We start from the raw sequence: 27,521 nt of genomic DNA on the forward strand, positions 1-27,521 counted from the left end.
TTCTAACTGACTCCAGGAGTACCCCAATTGTTGTCCTTCAGTCTCAATAGATCTTCTCCATGTTGTCTGAGGTCTTCCTCTTTTGTGTTTTCCTTGCAAGTACCATTTGAGAGCTAGACAGACTATGCTGGATGATGGTTTTCTGACAGTGTGGCCTAGCCATCCCCATTTTCTTCTCTGGATTTGAACGTCAAGTGGTTCTTGTCCTGCTCTATTTGAAAGTCTTGCCATTTGATGTGAAGGACGCACCTCAGGCATCTGTTTATGAATATGAGTAGCTTGTGATATGAAGACTTTAGTACACCAGGGCTACGTCTACACGTGAAGCCAACATCGAAATAGCTTATTTCGATGTATAACGTCTACACGTCCTCCAGGGCTGGCAACGTCGATGTTCAACTTCGACGTTGCACGGCACCACATCGAAATAGGTGCTGCGAGGGTACGTCTACACGCCAAAGTAGCACACATCGAAATAAGGGTGCCAGGCACAGCTGCAGACAGGGTCACAGGGCGGACTCAACAGCAAGCCGCTCCCTTAAAGGGCCCCTCCCAGACACAGTTGCACTAAACAACACAAGATACACAGAGCTGACAACTGGTTGCAGACCCTGTGCCTGCAGCATGGATCCCCAGCTGCCGCAGAAGCAGCCAGAAGCCCTGGGCTAAGGGCTGCTGCCCACGGTGACCATAGAACCCCGCAGGGGCTGGAGAGAGAGCATCTCTCAACCCCGCAGCTGATGGCCGCCATGGAGGACCCAGCAATTTCGACGTTGCGGGACGCGGATCGTCTACATGGTCCCTACTTCGACGTTGAACGTCGAAGTAGGGCGCTATTCCGATCCCCTCATGAGGTTAGCGACTTCGACGTCTCGCTGCCTAACGTCGAAGTTAACTTCGAAATAGCGCCCGACGCGTGTAGCCGCGATGGGCGCTATTTCGAAGTTAGTGCCGCTACTTCGAAGTAGCGTGCACGTGTAGACACAGCTCAGGTGTCACATCCATACAAGAGCACACTCTTCACATTTCTGTTGAAGATACACAATTTCATCTTTGCAGATATTATTTGTGAGCTCCATATGGGATGAACAGTCTGGAATGCAGCTGTTGCTTACCCTATCCTAGACTGATATCCTTGTCTGTTCCTCCATCTCTGCCCATAATACTCCCCAGGTAGGTGAACTGCTCCACATCTTCCAGGTCATCCCCTCCCAGTGTCATGGTGTTGTTGTTGAACTGGTTGATCCTCATTGTCTTGGTCTTTCCCTTGTTAACGTTCAGTCCAGCCATTGAGGCAGTTTTGTCTTGGGCTGCAAACTTTTCCTCCATGCTTCCATGCCGGAGTGAAAGAAGGGCGACATCGTCAGCAAAATCAATGCCCTCTAGATGTTTGAAAAGTGGTCACTGAATGCTCTATTGATGGCTCTGTGTTGTCCTGCTCATAATCCAGTCCATTGTGATCAAGAACAGGAACGGTACCATGAATTTTTTGAGCTGCCACAATTGTGGTCATTTTTGGCAAAGCGTTTCAACATGTGGCATTAACCATGTGCATAAATATACCCCTGTCCTGGAACTCATTTAAGGACTTAATTTTAAATATGTGTGTAAGTCCATTACTATTCAATTTAAGTCAAGCACATGCTTAAATGATTTGATTAATTGTGTCCTAACACCTGGATCCACAAGGGGGCTTTAGACTTAGTGATACAGTGTTTAAGTATCTTGCCCTCAGTGGAATCCACAGTTCTGAGTCAGGTATCTAAATACTGAGCTGTCTTTACCTATATGCAGCTACACAGGGCACCAGAAAATTCAGAGCACCTCTGGGTCTTAATGTCCACCCATCCACCTCTTCCTAGCCCTGTTCTGTGGCTCTGTTTCCCCTGGAGATGATCTAGTTAACTTCAAAGTGAAAATGCCAGCCAGAAGTATTAGCAGAACACTGAACATGTGAAATAGCCATTCAAATGGCAATGAAGCCATTTACAGGCATCTGCCAGCCCCAGATATGTACTGCCAGTTTCTGAACTTACTGTGTTGTCCACAGGACCTTGGCTTAAAATTTGTTTTAAAATGGGTTGCTGAAGATTATAAAAAACACTTCTCTTAAAAAAAATCATTATTTCCCCTATTGGACATAGGGGCACTACTTTAATAGTACTGTATAGGGCCCCGTTATTCCTAAGCACCGCCCTGCCTAAAATACATTAGAAGATCTGGCCCTACCTTATCTTCTTTGAAATCACGAAAAGTATCAATAACACAAATGTCACTAGTCAGAGAAAGAGATCCCAATTTAAATCACATGCAGGAATAACACTTTGGAGCCACACCTTGGCTACGTCTACACGTGCACCCAACTTCGAAATAGCTTATTTCGATGTTGCGACATCGAAATAGACTATTTCGATGAATAACGTCTACACGTCCTCCAGGGCTGGCAACGTCAATGTTCAACTTCGACGTTGCTCAGCCCAACATCGAAATAGGCACAGCGAGGGAACGTCTACACGCCAAAGTAGCACACATCGAAATAAGGGAGCCAGGCACAGCTGCAGACAGGGTCACGGGGCGGACTCAACAGCAAGTCGCTCCCTTAAAGGGCCCCTCCCAGACACACTTTCATTAAACAGTGCAAGATATGCAGAGCCAACAACTAGTTGCAGACCCTGTATATGCAGCACGGACCCCCAGCTGCAGCAGCAGCAGCCAGAAGCCCTGGGCTAAGGGCTGCTGCCCACGGTGACCACAGAGCCCCGCAAGGGCTGGAGAGAGAGTATCTCTCAACCCCCCAGCTGATGGCCGCCATGGAGGACCCCACTATTTCGATGTTGCGGGACGCGGATCGTCTACACGTCCCTACTTCGATGTTGAACGTCGAAGTAGGGCGCTATTCCCATCCCCTCATGGGGTTAGCGACTTCGACGTCTTGCCGCCTAACGTCGATTTCAACTTCGAAATAGCGCCCAACACGTGTAGACGTGACGGGCGCTATTTCGAAGTTACTGCCGCTACTTCGAAGTAGCGTGCACGTGTAGACGCAGCTCTTATGTCATAGACATTAATATAATACACACGCTATTTATTTATATGATATGGGTTGTCCATTTAATTGGATGGCAAAGCATTGCCATCAGTAGAAGCAAATTAATCACATTCTACATACTCTACCATGCAATTACAACTGAGCATACATTTATTTCTGTGTTTTGCACTAGAATGCAGGACACCTAGTTTTTCCTTTACTTATACTGAGAACAATATAATTATGTAACATGCAGCAACTAAGTACAAACACTGCGGTTTTCTTCACACACATGATGGGGAATGATTGTTCGAATATGAAAATTAGCACAGGGGTGTTGGAACCGGTGTCTATTTATAAAGATTCAGCTGTCATTCAGGAAGCAGAGACAACAATATTATGTAAGTGAGGTGACTAACACACCATGAATAGCAAATAGAACAGAGGTGGGCAAAATGGGGCCCACGGGTTGGATAAAGCCCACCAAGCCACTAGATCTGGCCTGCAGCCCAGCAGGAGCCTCAGACATCCCCAACATGCTGTTTAAAGCAGTGGGATGTGGGGGTCATGTGCTTCTCTGAGTGCTGCTATGAGCCTAGGTGGGTTGGAAGAGGCTTTCCATGCTGACCCCATCCCCAGCACAATCTCGCTGCTCTTATTGGATGACAGCATGAAAAGCCTCTTCCCTGCATACCCCATTGAGTTTGCACTGCTCTGAGAAGTACATGGCCCTGGCAGCTGGCTGCTTTGAGTCATGCACAGCAGTGGAGAAGGCAGGGAGCCTGCCTGAGAGACATGCTGGGCTGCTGTCTGGGAGCCCCTCCCAGACAAAGCCTGTACCTGGTACGCCAGCCCTTCTCTGTCCCCCCCTGCACTCTGCCCCAGATCGCAATTCTAACTTTCCTGCACCCACACTCCTGTACCCAGACCCACACCCAAACCCTGCACCCTAATCACTGTTCAGATCACAATCCAAACCCCTGCACCAACCTTCTAGGTCAGAATTCTCCCCCACACCCTTCCCAGACCCTGAACCCTAATCCATTGCCTCAGGTCACAACCACCTCCTTCACCCAAGCCCCAGACCCCATATCTGCCTCCTGCACCCCACTCCCCCACCATAAGTTCTCTTCTGCACTCAACCTCCATCCCAGACCCCATATGGCCTCCATTAGTATCACTAAGGTTGTGGTTCTTGACCACTTACTAAATTATTGGAGTGACACTCCCTCATCCTCCATCAAAATTATTACCTACCCCAGAAAAAAGAGGACCTGATTCCAAGCCCAGTAAAGTTAATGAGGTTATGACTATACTGCAGTAGCATACACATGACTGGGCTGTGGCAGCCGGCTAGGGATCATAGGCCTTGGCCTGTGGGGTTGTTTAGTTGTTGGGTGGACATTCCAGTAGCCAGCCTGAGCCTAAGAGTGCCAGAGTCCAGGCTCCATCCTGAGCTTCAACATTGCCTGGCAATTTATAACCCCACAAGCTCTTGTCAGCTGACTTGGGTCATCACAGGTGCTTTTTTGCAGTGTAAACATTCTTTCCAGTAATATCAATGGACTTTGGATCAGGCCCATAGTGACTAGCCAAAGTCGTGACCAAAATGAACAATCACATCGATCCATTTACTGAATGATTACATATAAACTACCACAATCATTAAAAACAAACACCTGCTCACTGATCGTTTGGAAACCAAAGGAAAGGCTGCTGGATAAATTGTTCACTGCAAATAGCTTGATCAGTTCTAGCATTTACTAAGTGAAACACATGCACCAGGGTAAATTCCTGGCCTTACTGCAATCAATGCAACTTGTCCTATTGGCTATGCTGCCACCATAATGTCACCTTGGGAGATGTCAAGTCTTGTTTAAGTCAATGGAGTATATGGATGATTAGGATCAATGGATATCAGACCACTTATTTATGTGACTAAGTATGGATTTTGGCTAGTTATTTCAGGAGCGTGCTGTGCATTTTAAAATATTAACATCATATCATTAGGATATGGTAAGGCTCACCAGGGTTTCTCCCTTTATCCCTTACTGCCTGTTCCCTACCAATCTCAGGTTTAATGACAAAATGATACACCCCAGCTCGGGAATTTCTCATGGCTGCTCTGAGTTCTAGCTAGATCTGGGGCAGGCAAGATCCAGCCTGCCAACTGGCTGCTCTCTGTGGTTCTCTGCACTGCGGGTGGGGGAGTGTTCGCATGTTGCCCTGCACCAAGCAATATCTCAGCTGCTGTTGGTTAGTTTACAGACAATAGGCACTAAGATTTTGCTGAGGGGCAGGGGCAGTGCACCAAGCCTTCTCACCCATCACAGAGAGCAACATGGAACAGCTCCTGGCTTTGAATCTGGGTCTGCTGGCAGGCAGGGAAGCCAGCATGCTCAGGCAGCTGATTGGGAGCTGCTTAGATAAGTGCCTCCCAGCCATAGTCCACCTCTGGCACGCCACCCCCTCCTACACACCTCTCCTAGGCCAGAATCCTGTCCTGCATCCACACCCCCACCCAGGCCCTGCACCTCAATACCCTGCCCCGGGTCACAACCCCCTCCTTTGCTCAAACTCACTCTCAACTCCCACACCCTCTCCTGTACCCCAGTCCCCTATCCCTTCTGCACCCAACCGCCATAGAAAAGTGCGTCCCTTGACCACTTAGCAAAATCTTGGTGTATCCTCTCATCAAAAATTATTGCTCACCCTCAGTTAGAGAGAGGAACTCGAGAACTCTGCCAGACATGCCCTGTTCAGGAGGCTGAGAAGCCTGCTGCTCCAACATTTCTCATCCATTTTTCTAGCACAAAGAACTCAGCACCCAAATGCAGGTCCACCTACCTGATATAAGGCACACTGCCACTTTACTGTCAGTCCAGTCATTTGTGCATTAACCCTTTAAGCACTTAACACAGGCTCCAGCCTGGCAGTGAATGGCATGTGAGCAGACTTCCAGGCACACAGACAGAGCTCCTTTTACCTTGTGGGCATACATGAAAGCCACATCATTTTACTATGCAGAATGCTCATTTGGTTGGCACATTCATAGTTGTGCATCCAAACTGCATAGAAGGTAAGAGTACTTAGAGAAGGCATTGTGCAATAGATGGTGTGACAAGGTCAGTCCCACTCCTGAGCCCCAGACTTTTGTTCAGTTCACAGTCCCACACAAGATATGGGTACACGGTATGGGTTCTGCTTGTCCTCGCCAGGGTTTGGGCTTCTGTCCCTCATCTAGAAGAGCATTGGGCAGGCTGTGGCCGGAAGCATCCTAATGCTAATGAGGCACTGAATATTCAATTCAGCACCTCATTAGTATTCTTCGATATGGTCGTTAGTGTGGCTATTTCGAAGTTTTGTCTTAGTGTAGACACAGCCAAAAAATTTGGGATTTTTTTAAAGTTGCATTTTATTTGTCAATACCCACCTGAAGTGCTGTCATGAGGATTTCCCCATGGAATTTCATCCTCAAAGCTTTGGATCTGAGACAGAAAATAAACAAAACAAAAACAGCTTATTTATTATTGTAAGTCTATTTCCCCTTTTAGAATTGAGAAATTTCAACAGAAATTCTGTCAAATCTTCCCATGGATCCCGTTTGTATTGCTTTTTAGCCTTTTAAGGCAGGTTCTAGTCCTGGTCACTCTCTGACTCCCACATTTAACTGTCAATGCAAAATGACTCCTACCCTGCTACTATATATTCAAGCTCCTGACACTGAACTGGCTTAAACAAATGCCCTTCAAAAATGTGACTATAGTAGTATAAATCTGACCTTTGGGGCCAAATCCTTGCAATGATGCGTAAGAAAGGGCAGGATATTGCTCAGAGAATGCTGGGTCATGTTTCTTTTCCAAGGTAACAAGGGAGATATTCTGCTAGGGTATTCTAATGGTTTCTTTAGAAACCATTATTTGAAAAAAAAATTGTTGTCTATGGTAGCTTACTATGTCCCCAGCATATTATTACTTACATTGAGATAGTGGCTATGGACAACAATCATAGATCAGTGCCCCACTGTGCAAACGTAGAACAGAGACAGTGCCTGAACCAAGAATTGTGCAATCTGATAAAACCATGTACTAGTCCTTCAAAGAAACTCTAGTCAATGAGATAACCAAACAACCATAGCTACTCTTTCAGTTGAACCTCTAGCTATTATTATTATTATTCATAATTTGTATTTAGAGAAGCACTCAAAACCTCCCATATATGGATCAGTGCCCCTATTATGCGAGGTGCTCTTCAATATGTACACACCTCATTTGGCCCTTCTAATCCACTGTGCTGAGACACACTGCCTCAGAGACAAGTATCAGAGAGGTAGCCGTGTTAGTCTGTATCTTCAAGAACAACAAGAAGTCCTGGGGCACCTTATAGACTAACAGATATTTTGGAGCATAAGCTTTTGTGGGCAAAGACCCACTTCATCAGATGCCTCTGATGAAGCGGGACTTTGCCCACGAAAGCTTATGCCTCAGAGAGTGTTTCGTATGCTTCTCTGTGAGCTGGGATGTGTGGAAGCGTGGGGGTGAGTGGGTGGAGCCATTACCCCAACCTTGCAGCCAGAGCTTAGGATTTTTCTTAGCTTCTGCAGGGCACATAGGTGGATGTTGGCTGGGATAAAAAATTGTCGTAGCAAAATAAAAACTTGAAATAAGACTTAGATGACCAGGACCAGTCTCCTCTCCATGGGTCCAGGATCCTGCCTCACTATAATGACCTTTTTTAAACATCTCTTTAAAGTGGAAAGACTTCTTAATCTGCTGCCATCTTCTAGGGAGGAGACATGCCACTTCCCTCTCAAGTTCCAAATGTCCATAGCAGGTATTCCCTCTCCCTGTTCTCTTGGTTCTTCCAGAAGACCCCAAATATTGGCCTCCCTCCCTACCTTCAGTCTTTGGGTGCCTGGCGAGATAAGCCTGCTCCTCTGGGCATCCCATAAGAACTACCAGTGTGGGGGCAATAGTCTTACTGAGCTTCTTTCTGCAGCAATGGGACCAGACACACTCCAGTTGATCCCAGTGTTACAATTGCAATTTTTATGTAAGATTAGGACTAAGAAACACTCCAGGCTGGGCTGCACCACACTGAACCTATCAGTTTTGCACTGTTCCTAACAGGCACTGTCAGCAGATGGGGAACTAGAGCCACTCAATGGAATGTGGATCGAAAGACAAGTTATCGCTCTGAATGATCTTGGTTGAAGACACAGAGCTTAAAAAAACAACTTCTGCATCATGCACTTGTTGGTATAATCGTGCTTTTCGAGTAACCCTTGTGCCAAATTTTCTGACAGCAGTTTAAACTAAATTGAAAACCTTAAATGGCCAAAGGGCTCTTGTTTCTCTCCATGGGGCAAGGATGTGACATTTGAAATATTCTATTTTCATCTTAGAAAAAAAGAAGCCGGATCCATGCTTGTATTTACCATTTGTCCATGCACATTGCCCCTGTGCAGCACTTTGTAATCTGCCTTACCTCTTCCATTTCAAATGAATCTGGAGACTTCCTCTTTAAACCTGACACTCTTCTGAGTGTGTTGGTTAAGAGCAAATTGGACTCCTTCCTTGATTTGTCTTTGATGGTCATCTCTGAGGCAGAAGAAAACTGTGGCTGCTTTACAACTCCATGTGACAAAATGTGAGGTTTCCCTAGGGGAGTCTGTGGCAGCTGAGATAATGTTTGTGCACCATCCTCAGTGGAAAACTGTTCCTGGGTCAGACTCACCGAAGTATTCTTTTCTGAACAGCGTGTCCTGATTGCTACATGCTGGTCTATCTCAGCAGAAGTGAGGGACTGCTCTCCTCTGTTCTTGAATGACTCTGAGATTCCAGAAGCCTGAGGGCTCCTTTGCAGTACTGTTGCCTGCTTAGAAGCTTTTCTCAGGAACTGACACAGCCTTCTCTGTCTGCCTTGTGCAGCCTCAGTTTTGTCCCTCTGAATGTTCATCACGCTCTTTTGTTCCCCGTGATTCTCCTCTGGTTTCTGTTGCTGGGTGTTAATGCCATTCAGCAAAGAGGACAGGGCACTAGTCACGTGATCCAATACTTCCAGTTGTCGAAAACGCCCTTAAGTTGGAAGGAAAGAATGAAATGGTAAATTCTTAAAACAGGAGAGAATAATGTGTCCATGACCTAAAATAATACCTTCAGGTTACACACATTGTCAAGGTGGTTCAGCCCCTCTGCATTTCTTCAGAGAGACTGTGAGTTATTCAAATAATGGGCTGCTTTGGGAAAGGAATGCTAGGGCTTCTACAGATCTCTTTATTATGGATTCTTTTTTTATCCATATTTTAAAGTGTTTTTGAAGAGTGTTTTTCAGTGTTCTGCAACCAAAACCTGCAGGGCATAAGTACAATGGTTCAGGAATATGGATTTAGGAGCTTACTTTAGAAATCAAAGTTTCTGCAAAGAATTTAAACTTCTGCTTAAGCTTCATTCCTAAGAGTGTTTTTCTCAGCTACACTCTGGGCCCTAGACACCATGCTGGCAGTTAAAATGGGACTTAAAGGGCTCTTAGTGTAAATCAGAATCACTCCCTAAATGTTTTAGTAAATAGGGGTGGATTTGGGTGCTTAAAGATAATCACATGCTTAAGTGCTTTGTTAAATTAATTTAAAAAACTTTCATGGTTAATAAACACATTAAGGGCCTGATCAGAAGTTCAATGAAGTCATCTGGAGTCTTTCCATTGACTTCAAAAGGGTTTTGGGTCAGGCTTATAACAGCATGATTGCGTTACTCTTAAATCAGGTAGTCTTAACAAAAAGTTGCACTGAGCTCATTAGATCCACTTGTTTTAATATTACTCAACATAAGTTATGGCTGCAGAAACAAGCTTCAAGTTCTCAAATACAATAAGAGAGATCCGATTCCAGTATTAACAACGTAGTGACTCATATTATGTGTCAACCCACTGAACTCAATAGGTTTGTTCAAAGTGCTCTTCACTGTGAATAAAGGTGTCAGAATCAGATCTCAAATATGTACTGCTGTCTGTCATTGAAACCCCCTGTAAAACGCATAAATCCTTTACCTGATAGCAATTAAGTACTGTAATTTATTTCAATACATAGTTCACTACAACCCCAAAGGCCCCATTTTTGTTTTCAGAAAAACAGAAAGCAGGAAAGCTTTAGGCAGGGGACTGGAATCGATGACCTCCAAAGGTTCTTCAAGCCCTAGGATTTTAGGATCCTAAGTATATTGTCCTACACAGACCACGGCAGAATTTGCACACACACAAGTTTCACATGTATCAGACGGGTAGCCAAGTTAGTCTGTATCTTCAAAAACAGCAAGAAGTCCTGTGGCACCTTTTTGACTAACAGATATTTCGGAGCATAAGCTTTCATGGGCAAAGACCCATCTGATGAAGCGGGTCTTTGCCCACGAAAGCTCATGTTCCAAAATATCTGTTAGTCTATAAGGTGCCACAGGACTTCTTGTTGTTTTAGAAGTTTCACATGGTTCCCACAGCATAAGTTATCAAGTCTCTGTATTTTGTTGGCAAATATTATTTCACAGCATAAGAGCTAACAGGAAATTATTTAATTTTTCATCTGTTTCATAAAAAAATAAATAATTAACTAAAGAATTTTGGAGATTTCCATCAGTGTGAAATGTTGCCAGGCTCTTGGCAAAAATTGCTGAAACACAGTGGCTGCGCATTGTGTCCTGCTCCCTTCCTGCGGCAATGATTATGTTAAAAGGGCTCCAGATTCCTTGAGAAATTCACTGAGGAGAATAGATGGAAAAGTTCTAATCTTCTTGGCTTCCATTCCTCATAGTGAGCAGCCAAATTTATTGCACGTACTGACATGCAGATGCTGAAAGCCACTTCACTGATGATTAGAAAACCTGGGACTATTTAACATGGATCTGAGCTGGGTCTGGGCATTAGTAGGGTGACCATATCTCCCCGTCCCAAATACAGGACAGGGAGATATGTGCGGGAGGGGCGGCTTCTCCCAGCTCCCTCAAGCCCCAGGGAGCTGAGAAGGAGGCGGCAGCCACCAAAGCTCCCGGGGAGCCCAGGGGAAGTGGCAGAGCTGGGCACTCCCTGGAAGCCCTGGGGAAGTGGAAGCCGCCCGCAAACCCCAGAAGCCCCAGGGAAGCGGCAGCCACCAGACCTCCTCAGGAAACCTGGGGAACCCCATGGAAGCAGCAGGGACGTGGCAGCTGCCCATGCTCCCCCTGCTTCCCTGAGGCTCGGGGAAGTGACTCCCACCAGCAGCTATGCCTGCACAGCTGCTGGCAGAGAAGGTCAGCAGGGGGAACACCTGAGTACAGGACAATTAGTCCACTTTTAAAAATAAGTTGGGACGACACCTTTTTGGCGTTCCAAATACGGGACCGTCCCACCCAGTATGGGATGGATGGTGACCCTAAGCATCAGGGACCACTATCATAATATTGATTGTTACCATTTCTCTTGGAGACTTACATTTTTTCCAAGCACTGCCTGATTTTTAACTTCAGAGTAGGATTTTGCCACCCTAAAGTCTTTATGGACAATGACAAAGCTCTCACTAGTTATGGTTAAAAACTAGTCGTTGGATCAACCAGCATACAGAGTACACAGTGGTGTTTTGTGAAGTAAAGTTTTTATTGACTTGAGTTTGGGATGATGGCCTGACTCACTTACGATTTTGCATATCAGTGATGCTGTAACATATTTCCTGACTACAAGATACATCTTCAGTATTACACATTAAAAGGCTATTACAATATCAGGATGTTAAAAGGCCAGCTACTAATCTCTGTTGAATTATTAATGACAGAATTGTTGAACATTTCTGACGTACATTGTCCTTACCTTTTTATAGTTTGAAGTAGATGGCAAAAGCAGAGCAAAATGTCAAAAACTACTCCCTCAGTTTATGACAGCTAATGAATGAGTCAAATGAGGAGGAAAAAGATGCAAACAATAATTCACTAATTGTGCGTGTAATTGATGCACCAGGCCAGATTCATGCCTTGTGTAACTACAGTGATTTCAGTTACATCACTGGAATAACCACATCAGGCTAACATTGCTTCAATCAATATTGCTCCCTATGTGGGTAGTCCCACTGATTTCAGTGGAGCTGTCCCATCAGTAATGTTTACACACGAGTAAGATGAGCAGGTCTGAATTTAGCCCACATTACTTACAGAACTTCTAGTTGTTTTTCTACATACTAAGGAGCCATCTGTCCAAATCTTTACTCACTCTAACAAATACTTGCCCATGCAGGAAATCTCACTGAATTCAATTAAACTACTCTTATGCATCAAGGTCTTTTCATATTACAACTGCAAGACCCTGATTACAGTACAGTTATCCACACAGCCATTTACACCACAGCTGAAATTTGTGGTGAAGATGAGGCTTTAAGGGCAAGGTAGTCATTAGGCAGATCCTGGGCCAAATCCAGCCCACCAGCCATTTTTCAATGAACTCCAAAATATTTGTATTTACTACTTATTATCATTGTTGTTATTTTTAATTATTATTTTTTCCAGAATCTGGACTTTGACTATATTTTGACCAAGAAATTTGAAGCTTGACAAAAAATGATGGACTACCTCTGTCTTAAGGAATAGAGTTGAGACACTAGAATTTGCAGTTGTGTGGTAATTGTCTCAGGATAACAACTTTGTAAATAAGCCTTTTTACAGTTATATAGCATGTGTAATTTGATCAGTGGCTTAGTTCTATCACATGTGTAATGCTCTGTATATGACTCAGTTATATACCATATATACTTTGGTTAGTGTCTATGGTTTTGTAAGGTCCGGTCTTCAATACCTGAACAAAAAAAGCAACTCATTTTGGTTTTTCTTTACCTAAGTTCCATGCTAAATTGTCTAGAAGACTGTGCTATAAAGATTTAGAATCTGATAAGTGGACATCCTTTGAGTGGTGACTGGAAATTTTCCCACAAAATGTTTTTAACTGGAAAATGCAGTTTTTGTAAACATATTTGCATCAAAAATTTAAATTTTGCTTATTTTAAATTTGCCACTGAGAGAAACCAAAATGAAATGATTAATTTTGGTTCTCGTCATCTTGGTCTGTGGTCCTGAAATACTGCATTTCAGAGCAGCTGAAGAATGATGTGCTGCAGCCTATCCTCTGAATGAACTTCTGTGATGGGCCATGGACATCATAAGACAATAGTGCGTCATTAGAAATGTCACCTGGCTGAGAACTTAAAAACAAGAATGGGTGCATGAGGCACCCAAACTGCAACTCCCATGAGGCACCAGAGAAGTTCAGGGAGACAACATAGGAACCACATAATGAAAGGAAATGTTTTAGATTAGGGAATTTTTAAATGTTTTCTTTGGAGCAATTATGTTGAAATGAAAAGTTTTGACCCATGTGAAATCAATTTTTGACTGTACCACCTCAAAAATTTCAACATTAGCATATTTTGACACAATGTATCGCCATGGGACAGAAGTTCTAATATTTGAACAGCTCTAGGAATTTAACACAAAATGGGAACTAATTATGGATCTTCAAACATACACCTTCTTTCTCTTTAAGCAATCTTCCTTCCAGTGAGTCACACAATAAATATAGCACTCTGGATTTTATAGTCAAAACATTGTTATCTTTCAGAAATATGTAAAAGAGATTCAGAATGCAACATTTAATGCATGTAGATACAGAACATTTGGGGGAACCTCCACACTGAAGAGCCAGGAATATCAACAATAAAGTTTCTGAAATCAGACATGCACAGAAAATCAAAGAGGAGGAAGACAGAAGGGGAAGAGAGTGAGTGAAAATGGAGACTGACAAATGTTTTCTTCTTCTCAAGGCTGGTATTTTCTGGCCATTTATTCCCAGCAAACTCCTTTCCAACCTGAGGATGACTTGAACTGGCTAGATTTTCTACGGAGTTCTGCTCCCATTTAGACAACACAGTAAATGACTAGATTTTCAAAAGAGCTCAGCCTTTGGGGTGCTTAGCTCACAAAAATCTGGCCATCTGTGTCACAAAGGGAGCTGCTGGCTGCTGAGCACTTATGAAAAATCAGAGCTGAAACCTTGGCTCTATTGAAACAAATGGGAGTTTGGCCATTGATTTAGATGGAGCCAGGATTTCACCTCTGGTTTTTATTTAGGTGCCCAAAGGACAGCTGAGCTCTTGAAAAATCTGGCTTCAGTTGTGGATGCTGAGCTCTTTTGAGAATCTGGCTCAGTAACTATACAGAGGAATCAATTACCACCAATCAAACAGAAGCACCAACAAATAATACACCAACAAGCAGCAAATGCATTTGAAAAGGTCAGACCAGCAATTAAACAGCTCTAGAAACCCAGGAAAATAATAAATCTGGCCTTACTGTGGAAGCCAAAACCACAGTTTATTCTCCAACTGCAGTCACCCAACCAGCAAACCCAAATAGAAAAGAAGCAGTCAAGTAGCACTTTAAAAGCTAACAAAATAATTTATAAGGTGAGCTTTTGTGGGAAAATGTGATCAAGGTGAGCAAATCAGAGAGCAGAGGGATAGAAGGGGGGAAGGTCAAGAATTAGATTAAGCCGAGTATGCAAACGAGCCCCTACAGTGACTCAGAAAATTCCCATCCTGGTTCAAACCACACCTTAATGTGCCGAATTTGAATATAAAAGACAGTTCGTCAGTCTCACTTTCAAGAGTGCTGTGAAATTTTTTCATCAGTAACATGCAGACTTTTAAGTCATTAACAGAATGGCCCACCTCATTAAAATGTTGACTAACCAGTTTGTGGATCTGGAGTGTTTTATGTCTGTTTTGTGCCTATTAATTCTTTGTCTAAGGGAGTTTGAGGTCTGAGTGCCTCCAGAAATTAATAGCTGGGAGATTTAAAAAACAACAACTCCCTCCCACCCCATGGAGACCAATCTGCCTAGTCAGACAAATTTCAAAAGTCCAGATTAAAAAAAAAAATAAATAAAAAAATGGAAGGGATGTCTGACCAACAGGAGAAGGAAGGGGGCAGTGTGTGGCAATATGGACTGAACAAAGACAGTAGAAAAAGGAGGCCTCTGAAAAAAAAAATCCCTTTTCCTTTGGAAAAGTCAAAATCTGTAATTTAAAAAAAATGAGTCAACCAGCTGTAATTCTGAGACTGAGGAACAGATTCTCATTGCTTTGCTGGTGGCTTGGAGTAGTGCCGAGACTGGAAAGACACTGGAAGATGGATTGTACCACTTTGACATCATAGGGAGCACCCAATTGCATGACAGGAGGCAACAAGACAGGCATGAGTAAAGATAGGTGATGTAGTGAGGTGATCTACCTACATTTGGTACTTATGAGGCACAAGACACCACAGTTACTTGGTCTATACTAAAAAGCCTGGGGTCCAGATTTTGGTAGTTTTACTCATGTTAGATACTTCAACACTTCTTCATACATAGATCCATTAGTTTTAGCAGGACTATGAGCTGAGTTAGGTTAAGATCATCATATAATAAAAAGGACACCCCTGAGAAGGAGTGTATCTTTCTGAGTATTACCAACTCACATTGTATTGATACATTATAGTATATCTAGTACATTAATACAGTGTGCATTGGTAGATCATGATACAGATACATGCCCTTTCCGGGCTGTCTTTTTTTGAAAGTTCAAATATGGTAACCCTAGTTAGGTAGTCTTCAGTATAAATGTAGGTGAATTTTAATAATTTGAATTAGAAATCAGACCTAGAGGTTATAAAGCATGGCCATAATCCTAAAATCTTGTCTACACTGATGATCAGCAGATTATAAAGACAGAAGAGGACCTCCTGCAAAACACAAGCATGTGAATTTCACCAAATAATTTGAAAGGCTGTGAATTACATCAAGACCATAACTTCATGTAAATCTAGAACATATCTTTTAGAAAGGTCTTCAATCTTAATTTAAAGTTTTCAGAATACCACATTGGTAGGTAGATTGATAACATCTCATTTCCACATATGTGCCTTTAGACTGTGATCAAGTCACTTCTTGGCTTGTTCTTTGATTAGTGTGGATTGATTTTAACACTGTCAACCAGGTTTTCCAGTCCTCAAATTAGTCTTAATGTTTTTTTCTGAATCCTTTCACATTTTCAATATCTTTGAAACATAGCAGCAGAAATGTAGTACTTTTAAGACTAACAAAATGATTTCTTTGGTGATGAGCTCTCTTGATCTGAAGAAGTGGGTGAGTCCCATGAAAGCTCATCACCAAAGAAATCATTTTGTTAGTCTTTAAAATGCTACATTTCTGCTGCTTTTTTGTTGGAGTACAGACGGCTAACACGGCTACCTCTCTGTTACTTTGGAACATGGAACAACTCTAGGAGCAAATATGCTACAAAACTGATTATCCAACCATATGTCTCCCAGACTTGTGCTTAAAAACAAGAACTCTAGTATGCCTGTATCATGTTTTTCCTTTAGCATAGAAACATTACCTATGAAGTGCATGGTGCATTTTTAGTTTCTATATCTACTATATATTTGGCAGAGTTGTCTGTGAGTCTGTCTGTCCATCTGTCTGCTTGTGCAAGCACTCCTCCTAAATGTTAAGAACTAGGATCACCAAATTTGGTATGCACCTTCCTTTTACCATAGCTTACAGCAAGGTAAGCGTTTGGTTCTGCCAGGACAATGGGTTATGCCTGAAATGCAACTGTTTCTTATAAAATGGAAAGGGACAGTTATACTGGATAATGAACACAGGGAGCAACAAGGGGCCAGGATAACTATAATTCCATTGGGGCAGTGGGAGGCACAGCTGAAGAAAGGGACAGCTATCTACTATATATTTCAGATAGTTTGTGCGTCTGTCTGTCCCCCAGGCATGCACCCTAGCCAGATCTGTCATGGGCAGGTGCCTTTCACCTGGCCCCAAGGTGATTTGGTGAGAGAGGGCTAGTGTTGTCCTCTCTCCTTGGGGGAGTCTACAGACTGAATCCCTCATCTCCAGCACCACCCCAGAGCAATAATTTACATGAAAAATACCCAAATATTATTTGAGTTAAGAACCTAAGCACTACTGTGTAAATCTTCTGGTAAGTAATAAATGTAATTTTTAAAGTAATAACACAGACAGCAAAAATTTGAGCTTGGTTACATCTTAAAACATCTTAGGGTTTGTTTACCCTTTAAAAACAGTTACGTTTGACAACCTGGTTATGGATACAGTTAAAAGGTCATAAATGTATTTATAATGGCAGGAAGCAGTTATGTTGTAAGGTTGCAGAACTGTGTTTATGTTTCCTGAATATGGCCCTGGACCCTATTAATTTTCCTTGCCGGGTCCTTCTCTCCCTATCCGCACAGCACCCACCCCCCTTTATTTTCCCTGATGAAATGCTTCCCTACTTACCATATAAATTGGGATTCTCAATGTCCATACGCTGCTTTTGAGCATCCAGAAAGACTCGGATGTTGATTCCTTTTGCTACAGATGCATTACTGATGAATCGAGAAGGGATTTTACTGCAAATATCAGGTTCTTCTGTCCCAAACCCCAAATCTAGTAGAATCTCAACTGGATCCTCTTCCCAGAACTGCAGCCATTCAGTGATACTGTGGAGAAAACAAACGCAATGCATATCACTGTCCCAGCATCACTCTTCTTTTGGGTTAGCTATTACATGGTTTTGCTTTTGTTCAAAAATTCTGTTTCCTTCATCCATCTCACTCTCCCAACACTGATCTCTTAGGCCGCGTCTACACGTGCACGCTACTTCGAAGTAGCGGCGCCAACTTCGAAATAGCGCCCGTCACGGCTACACGTGTTGGGCGCTATTTCGAAGTTGAAATCGACGTTAGGTGGTGAGATGTCGAAGCCGCTAACCCCATGAGGGGATGGGAATAGCGCCCTACTTCGAAGTTGAACGTCGAAGTAGGGCACGTGTAGACGATCCGCGTCCCGCAACATCGAAATAGCGGGGTCCACCACGGCAGCCATCAGCTGAGGGGTTGAGAGACGCTCTCTCTCCAGCCCCTGAGGGGCTCTATGGTCACCGTGTGCAGCAGCCCTTAGCCCAGGGCTTCTGGCTGCTGCTGCTGCAGCTGGGGATCCATGCTGCATGCACACGGTCTGCAACCAGTTGTCGGCTCTGTGGATCTTGTGTTGTTTAGTGCAACTGTGTCTGGGAGGGGCCCTTTAAGTGAGCAGCTTGCTGTTGAGTCCGTCCTGTGACCCTGTCTGCAGCTGTTCCTGGCACCCTTATTTCGATGTGTGCTACTTTGGCGTGTAGACGTTCCCTTGCAGCACCTATTTCAATGTGGTGCTGCCCAACGTCGAAGTTGAATGTCGACGTTGCCAGCCCTGGAAGACGTGTAGACGTTATTCATCGAAATAGACTATTTCGATGTTGCTACATCGAAATAAGCTATTTCGATGTAGCGTGCACGTGTAGACGTAGCCTTAGTGACAGGTACATGTTTGCAGTACAGAGGCACATGATTTTTTCTCTCAGGGATGCATTACACTAAAAAGATAAGGGAGATGTAGAGTACTTAGTAAAAGAGAACATATAAAAAAGTTATAAAAAAGATAAAGGATTTCCGCCCACATTCTAGACAAGGCATGTGCTACAGCAATTTAGCCTTTCACAGAGTGCCTCATAAACATGCCTCAATACTCACCGGGGACTGACCCACAGCCCTCTGATGGAAATGGAAAGCTTATCTGTGAGCATTGTTTCAGGTCCTTATACATCAGCAGAGGGCCATTTTGTTCTCATTGAAGTGAATGAAAAAATTCTCATGAACTTCACTGGGAGCAGGACTGAGTGTCCTGGTATCTTTATCCTTTACTGTCAATGTATTAAGTAACGGAGGGGTAGCCATGTTAGTCTGGATCTGTAACAGCAATGAAGGGTCCTGTGGCACCTTATAGACTAACAGAAAAGTTTTGAGCATGAGCTTTCGTGAGCACAGACTCACTTCATCAGATGCATGCATCAGAGCACGAAAGCTCATGCTCAAAACTTTTCTGTTAGTCTATAAGGTGCCACAGGACCCTTCGTTGCTATCAATGTATTGGATTTTTAACTCTCAGGTATTTGTCAGTCTCTAAAGAGGACTAAGTGCTACCACAAAGAATTTAAAATATCTAGAAACTACTAACCTTTTTGGTGCACTAGCAAGAGAATGGGATGAGTTGAAACTGTTCCACCTTGACATAACAGGAGTTTCTGAAAACCGATGCAAAGATCTACAGGAGTTTGAAAAAGCAACAATGAAGTGTGTTTACTTTTGTGGTCCTGCGGGATGTCATAATGACTTTATTCCAGAGTAAACATTTGCATTTATTCTTAGTTTATAATGATACATAATATCAAGGCCAAAGAAGAAGAGCATATATGATACTGTGGCAGTACAACTTATTCTCAAGAACAGTATGTTACAGTAGGTGTTAGAATGTAGGTGTGAGGTACCAGTAAATGCTAATTATAAAGGTGGCAGAATGTCTCGCTTCTGACAGATGGTGAATCTCTGGGGAATCTTTAGGGAGCACAGTTTCTCTAGCCACCTACTTCTGAAGGATATAATTACTGTTAACAAAGAATAGGCTCACTAAGTAGCAACAGCAAGAGCTACATTTCATCTCAGTTCTTTACATAGTTAAGATTTCTGACTGTATTCGGAATAAATCTGAACAACAATGACTGGTTTTAAGGGTTTATTCATTGCAGAATGAACATTCTGTAATCTGGTAGCCTTTTTCTAGCATACAAATTTCATGCTTCTGTAATAGATGGACTTCGCTTTACCCACATTTAACTGAGAAGGTTAGGGGCATTAATAAAGTTATGGATAAAAAGGCGATCTATTTGCTCCCTTTCCAAGATGCAGCACAAGATACAGCTGAAACAAAAGACTTACGTAGTGCTTAGGTCCTGAATGAAGGAACTAATGTTTAAAAAGCAAAAGAGATATCCACAGGCAAAAAGAGCTTTGCTGCTTTTTCAACATATTAAATATAAAATTAATTCCTTTATAAAAATGAATATCTAACATAGCTATGCATTGTCTGAAGCCTACCTCATATAATCTTGCACAGTCATTTGCACCATTCCTGGGTGAGCCAAGGAAACTGCAAATAAGAAAAATATACCTATATTTATGCTTCCTTATGCCTCTCAGGACAGAAATGTTGTCAAATTTGAACATACATAAAGTTTATTTTATTGCACTACCATATTATTTTAGCAAAAAATAAAAGCAGTAAAGAGGTGAAAATAGATGGTTTTGGAGGTGATGAACTATCAACAGCAAACTCATTCCAAAGGCACAGCTGTCCCAGCTGACAGTTAACTGAGATTTCTGAGCACCATGCTTTGTAGTAGTTTTGACTGTCACCTAAATCGGCAGGGCTAATTCTTCTTAAGAGTAAGAGTACCACAGGGGGTTATAATAGTATAATCACATTAGTTTAAATTCACCTGTTATTTTGTACTGGTATAACTTTCCAGTTCGGATAAAACTTTTAAAGTCAAATCCAGTGCCCTGTGAAGTCAATGGAAGTCTTTCCATCGACTCCACTAGGTTTTGGATCCAATCTTTCCTGTGTTTGGGGAGGAGTTAATACATTCACAGCATCTGAAATAGTTATTGTTTGAGAAACAGTTTGACTAGTAGCCAGAAGCATTGTATATTGACTACTAGAGATCCAGGAAGGCTAGAGCTATGAGCTATGTTTTGCTTATGTCATTAATAAATTTGCTCACTGCTGTAAATAAAGTCAGATTAGGATACAATATGCTGCATCAGTACAATTTATTGTTCCTCTCAACAATAGCATTTGTGGATTCCAAATCTTGCTCGCTGCTTGGACACTGGGGCAGAATATTTTTGTGAGATTAACAGAAGCTTTCTTTTGTGTCACTTTTAAATACCAGTTGCACCTCCCTAGCCCAACATGGTCAGGACCTAACAGGGCCCTAACAAGAGAATTTGATGGCCCAAGAGAGGTACAGGGCTTCTGCCCCCAGGCAGCCTGTGTTTTCCAGGGGCTGCCCCAGCCCCAGCCTTGCACTGCTCTAGGGACACTGGCCTCAGGCTTCCTGGGGCTGCCCTGAGGTGCCAGTCCCATCCTGCACCTTCAGGGTCTGCTGCAGATCAGGCAGGGGCTTTGGCTCCGGCTCCAGCTCCAGCCAAGCTGCCCCATGGACCCGCACTTGCCGGTTATCCCCAGCCACATGACTCTGTGGTTCTGGAACATCTGTGGTCTGGAAGAATGTTGCCAGATGAGAGAGTACTATATTTGAGAGGTGGAATTTGCTTTCTATTAACAAAACTTTGTCTACAAAGTTTGGAAAAAGCATCTTTTCTTGTTCTCTTTTAGATTACTTTCCAGCTCATAAATCCCGACACAAATTCTTGTGGTTTACTTACTTAAAGGACAACCATCTAAATTATGAACATAAAGGATGTTGGCATTCTGTAATTGCTATGGTAACAAAAAACAGAACCTTTATAGCAAGCTCTGTGCATAATTTGCACAAGAATCTGCTACTTGTCTCATGACACAGTGTATACTCTTCCGGCTTCATGAAATCAAAAGCTCTAGATGCTTATAAAAATGCTGGGGGCCTGTCAAAGGCAAAAGAAAAAAAATGTGGGAAGTTATTAGAATTCTTCCTTGATTGAGCTTGCCAACATTTCCTTCTAAAAGAACTTGATGCCCTGCCAACAGAAATTTACAGTTATAGTAAACTCCTCAGTAGCTAGCACGGCTTTCTCTCTGTTACTCCTCAGTAGTGTGTGTTTCCGGGATTGAAATGAACACATGCTTCACCGAAGCAAAAATACAACACTGTGGAAGTTGTTCCTGTGTGCTAATTTGAAATGATTGTAGCTTTCAGTGTCGTGAGTATACCTGGCATATAATTCATCTGTCAGCAACAGGCATAGCCACACCATAGAAGAATTTATCTTTGCACTTGAGGATATCTGTGAAGTAGACAGGTAAACTCTCTACTTCCTTTCCTGTCTTGAGCCTTAATCAGAAGATCCTCAAACTGCAAGCAGTGTGTTTTTAGGAGGTACATGAAAAGAAAATATATACACAAACTAAGAGGCCGTAAAAGTAGTGTTACAGTTAAGTAGCTACACTTTCTGATCTCTAAAAATGTGTTTATTCTAAACTCTGAATAAATTTTTAATCTGATTACTGAGCTGGAATACACTTTTGGGGAAATAACACCCTTTAAAAATCAGTCGAAAAAGCTTATGACAACAAAAAACAAAATTGATTTTCTAAGCCAAAAACAGTGCTAATTGGCACTTGTTCACAGGCAAAGATATACTTACATATGTGCAAGAAAGAACATATTTGGTAAGGTTAAATGTAGTTTTTGATACTTGGGAGGTTCTGGAAATTGTAGCAGTACAGAAGATGGTTCAATATTAAGAGAAGATAAGAAGAAATTTCATTTTGCAGTTCTATACCTCTTAAATTTGAAAAAATAGGGAGCTGAGAATACCTGTTAGAAAGTGAACATGGTAAACTAATCTGGATCCACAGCATAAACTCAAGCTTTGTCAGACTTGCATATCTGACAGGGAACAAGGCATTGGATTTTTTTGGCTCCCTCTGATATCCCACCCCATCACTGACATAACTCTGGGATTTGTTACCTTCAGTCAACAAGTACATTAGGAGCAATGTCACAATCAAAGCAAGAATTGAAGCAATTCAAATCAGACACTGGTAGACATCGGCATAGGTAGCTCTACTGACTGGAGTGCAGACATACTAATTTATATCTGCAGAGCATCTGGAGATTAAACAGGTCTCTGCTGAGTACTGATTGAGACTCAAGTGGGAGAAGAAACAGAGAGTTTACCTATGGATTAAAAAGCTCTACACAGCAGATGAAAAGAAAAATGGAGAACTGTGCCTTTTAGTATTGTACAAATAGACAAGGCTTCAGAGGAAAAAGATAAATGGTGAAATGTCTACTGATTATTTATAAATTGGAGACGTGCTGTCTGATATGCTTGCAATAGCTACCGTAACTAATAAATGTTAATCTTTTGCCCAGAAAGCAGATACCTTACAGTTTTCATTGTTTTACCTGCTTTTTCTCTCTTACCTGCTTTTTCTCTGTCGTGTTGTAAATCTTCACTTATAGATAAGCTGTAAATATAAGATGTCGTGTTTTTTTTTTTAAAAGAAGGAATTGAATCATTATAAAAACATGACATTCAATTGTTCTTTCATTAAATAGATAAGTCAGGGGGATGTCATTTCATGGAAAAGCATAGCACTAGGCATTCAATGCTACGTATGTTTGTTGTTGAGGAAAATACTTCCCATGCCCAACTTAATACCTACCAGTACATGCCACCTCCTTTCCACCACACACCTTAACTGAGCACTTCGGTGGCCAGTCTTGCAAAATCCTTGCTACAGACAAAGCTTCTGCTTATGCGCATGAAAATTTTGCTTGAGTAAAGGCTGCAGTTTATTGCCCTATATCTAAACTGCAGCCTTTATTCAAGCAAAATTTTCATGGACATAAACAGAAGCTTTGTCCGTAGCAAGCTTCTTCTGTTCACCGGCACTAGTGATGCAAGGAGTTGAAAGAAATCTTGCTCTTTTTAGCACACTCACATAGGTGGCAGACATAATCTGGCTCCACTAGGTCCAATGTGTGTGGTGGGATGGTCACTAGCTAGCAATACCAGCTGACCAAGTGGGGTATGGCTGGGTGGTACAGGGTGATGGTCCCATCCACCCTCAGCCGAGAAGGTGCTGGCATGTCCGCACAGGATGAATGCTTCTTACATCCTTTTATACTCGGCACTAGAGACATATCGCTAAGGCTGTGCCACTCCTCCTCCTCCATGGTGCAATGCTGCCTATGAAATAGAATTTAGTTCTAGTTATTGAAGCACTGTCTGCACAGTGCTATTGGCTACAAGTGAGCAAAACTCAGCATTTCTATCTGATGGGAAATTCTAATATTTGTTTTTATCACAGATTGAAATTTTATTTGTTTCCCCACACAGAATGAAATACGCTGAGAAATTCTGAAACTGAAATGTTGAGTTTGGAATTGTTGAACTCATCTAAGAGCTTCAATTTAAGACAATTTAGCATTGTACCCATTGTGATGCATTGTTCCATGAGAGATGTAATTATAGAATATGATGCACCTATTCTATTTTATAAGCCAGACTCCCTCCACTGAGAACATTTCCCCGTGATCCACCTAAATCATGGGACTACCATGATGCATCACAGAGCTTGGTCCAAGGTTATCCATACTGCATTAGTGGCAGTGTGCCCCCCAACCCATATGAAGGAATATAGGACAATGCACAATAACAGGGAAATATAGTTTAATGTTGAACTGACTCAACAAAAACATTTTGAACACACCCAAAATGAAATATTTAGATTTGATTTTTCCTGTGGAAAATTTCAAAAAATTTCAGTTTTCCAGAAACTGTATTGTCCATCAGGAAAACATCCAATGGAAAAGTCCAGACCAGCTCTACTGTTGATAATAGTAAGTGTATAGGAATAATTTGATAATGCAGCAAATACATATTCAATAACATGAACAATACTTACAAGACCCCAGAATCCAGCCAGTGCCGAATATTTTCTTCTTTAGAATCTTCTACAAATAATAAAAATAGAACTAGGATCACTGGCTATAGCTACTGATCAATTTATTGCAATTTATCACATGACTGAATTGCTTCATTTCCCAGTACCGTTAATCCCAGAAATTGAAAGAGGAAATAAAAAAGCCACACCAACAACAAAAGCAACCTATGAGGAAAGACAGACAGTAATTGCATTTCAATAACTAGAATTCTTTCTAAACAAAATTCAATTGTGCTAGGCAGTTCCTGCCCCAAAGATGGTACAATCTATATAGTGAACATGGATAAAAGGTTGGAGAAAAGAAGGATTATTATCCCCATTTGTAAAAGCTAGAGCACACAGAAACATTGCACACACAGGAAGTCTGTTGCAGGGTCATGAATGGAATTAAGATTTCCTGAATGACAGTCGTCAGCCATAAGGTTAAAGAAGATCCCCTCTCACCGAAAAATTCAAAATTATTTAATCAGTCATTAAAAAGTGAGAGTGATTCTGATATGTAGTTATGCTTTTTTGCTTCTTGATGTTCAGATAAATCTTTGTTTGAAAAGATTTTAAGTACTGGAATGAATTGCCTAACATGGTTGTAGAATCTCCATCATTGGAGATATTTAAGAACAGGTTGGATAAATGTCTAACAGGCATGATATAGATGGTGCTTGATCCTGCTGTGAGGACAAGGGACTGGACTTGATGACATTTTAAGGTCCCTTCCTGTTCTAGTATTTTATGAGTCTATGAATCTATGGCCTTGCAATCACCACTGAGTCTTTAATTAATAAGGGTAGTGTTTCCCAAAGTGCAGGAGATAAGCACTGGGATGGCACTGGGCATGGGGTTATGTCGATAAGGCTGAAGTCCTAAAAGGGGTATGCGAATGATTTAAGTTTGGGAAACACTGACTTAGGGTATTCAGGTGAAAGTTCATAGGAATGGTATGCTCTGGAACTGTGTGCTCTGTCTGATGTTAGACACCACATTCACCAAAATATAAATATGAACGATAGTCAGAAAAATGCAAAAATAGTACAACTTTGACAAAAACAACCTTTGAAATGTGAACTTTTCACTCCCCTGAGCAAATAGTTATACTGAACCCAATTTCCCAATGCAGACTGGACAGGTTTAAAGCCTATTCAAATCAATCAGTACAACTTCTGAAAATAAAGGAGGCCTTGGTCTGTTTTTTCAACTTTTTCCACTACGCAGGCACATTAGTGGATTAGGGTCTAAAATGAAAAACAATACAAAAAACAGACACAAAGAAACTAGTGTTTTATGCATCTTACAAATCCTGGTTGTTTTAGAATATAATAACCTATAGACAGAGCTCAACCATGAGCTCAAGTGGAAGAGGTCTGCACTTCCACAATATATTTGGAGTTAACATATGTTGAAAGTTGTAGACAAAACACTGATACCCCATTTAGCCAATAAGCATCAACCAACCAATCAACCAGCTATAACCTGAAACAAAATCAGCCTTAGAAAGCAAACTAATAAAATCTAAAATGCCACAAAACAAAAGTCTACTGCAAGTAGAGTTTACACACTGAAAAAGGAAAAGGGACAGAGACACCATGCAATCCCCTATGGACTTTGCTATTGCTCTCAGTTCTATGGGAAAAGGGTTCATACCCTATGGTGATTGGTGCCAGTGTGAAACCAATAAAACCTTAACATAAATAGAGGTGAAATATAGAAATGAGAAGGGACAAAACTGGAGAGTGACCTAATGGGAGCACCTGGCAGATACATCAGTCTGGCAAACTCCACAAGTGTAAAATTAATGCTTTTATTGTACCTTTATATACTCCACACATAAGGGTCTTTGGTACTGAAAAAATTATATGACATTCTTGTTTATAGCTTGTATCACTGGAGTTATTAGGAGACAACACATAGTATTAATGCTTATTACCATGTAATTGTTTCCACTGGAGTGTGCATATTGTCTACCAAGGAACTATTGCAATTATTGTATGTAATTACTGTAATTATTATTGTAAAAATTATTGCAAAATTACACGATCATTTCAAGGTAGCCAAGTGAATATAAGCCTGATCTTATGTCTAGCGTAGTCTGTGCCTTAGTACTTGTGTCATTAGAGCAGTTGCTACCGTGCAAGTAAAAATGCCATTATTATCTGCCATAATAGGCTTTTAAGAATCCCAGGAATGCCATTCCCAGGTCTCACCAACCAAGCTGTGAATCAGGAAGAGGGCTGTCTACTCCAGCTGGAGTCAGAGAATCTTCATCCAGGTGAGCCCATGATGCTTTGGCAGATAACAAGATCTCTCTCTTGTTCATTCCAATGCTACTGCTGGTCCCATGACAGTAAGACTCAGAAGCCATCCCACAGCGCAAATTTGTGAGCTAAGAAAACAGATACAAAGCATACCATGTTTAATACATTTTATAAATCCTGGCTGTTTCACATGATAGCAATCTATGGATGGAAATCATCCTATAGCTCAAGTGGGAGAGGTCTGCATTTCTACACAGAACGGTTTCAGGACTAAGGCACTGGAGTGAAACACAGGATACCTGACTTCAATTCCTGGCTCTGCCACTTCCTATATGACCTTGAGCAAGTCACTTCACCTCTCTGCATCCTCAGCTCCTTATCTGTAAGGTGCATATGTTTGAACTGTTCCTTACTACGTGTTGGTACGGTGTCCAGCACAGTGTGTCTCTCGTCTAAACTGGTCATGTAGGGTGCTACTGTGATATAAATTTTAAGTCTCTCTCCCATGGGCATTGCAGGCATATCTCACTCTCTACCAGTTACTAATTTCCCCCATGTCAGTCTAGCAATTCGCCCATTATGCCTGCAATAAATAAGTGCCACGACCTCATGTCACTGGCTGGACCTTTTGA

The 27,521-nt window shown here is 42.0% G+C and overlaps 1 protein-coding gene across 1 annotated transcript in view; it reads right to left on the reverse strand.

Moving 5' to 3' along the window:
* The window catches only part of ITPRID1 (ITPR interacting domain containing 1), a 65,016-nt gene extending 38,005 nt beyond the window's left edge, over nt 1–27,011 (reverse strand). Inside the window, exons 1-8 of the mRNA XM_074986064.1 lie at nt 26,843–27,011; nt 24,602–24,650; nt 23,115–23,158; nt 20,059–20,110; nt 19,142–19,228; nt 17,387–17,589; nt 8,516–9,105; nt 6,462–6,516 (exon numbers count right to left, since the gene is read on the reverse strand). Coding sequence (XP_074842165.1) covers nt 6,462–6,516; nt 8,516–9,105; nt 17,387–17,589; nt 19,142–19,228; nt 20,059–20,110; nt 23,115–23,158; nt 24,602–24,650; nt 26,843–26,996 — 1,234 coding nt within the window. The 5' untranslated portion in view covers nt 26,997–27,011. The remainder of the gene's footprint in view (nt 1–6,461; nt 6,517–8,515; nt 9,106–17,386; nt 17,590–19,141; nt 19,229–20,058; nt 20,111–23,114; nt 23,159–24,601; nt 24,651–26,842) is intronic.
* Between the last annotated feature and the right edge of the window lie 510 nt (nt 27,012–27,521).

The sequence above is a fragment of the Carettochelys insculpta genome, chromosome 2 (assembly GCF_033958435.1).
Source record: "Carettochelys insculpta isolate YL-2023 chromosome 2, ASM3395843v1, whole genome shotgun sequence".
Lineage (NCBI taxonomy): Eukaryota > Metazoa > Chordata > Testudines > Carettochelyidae > Carettochelys > Carettochelys insculpta.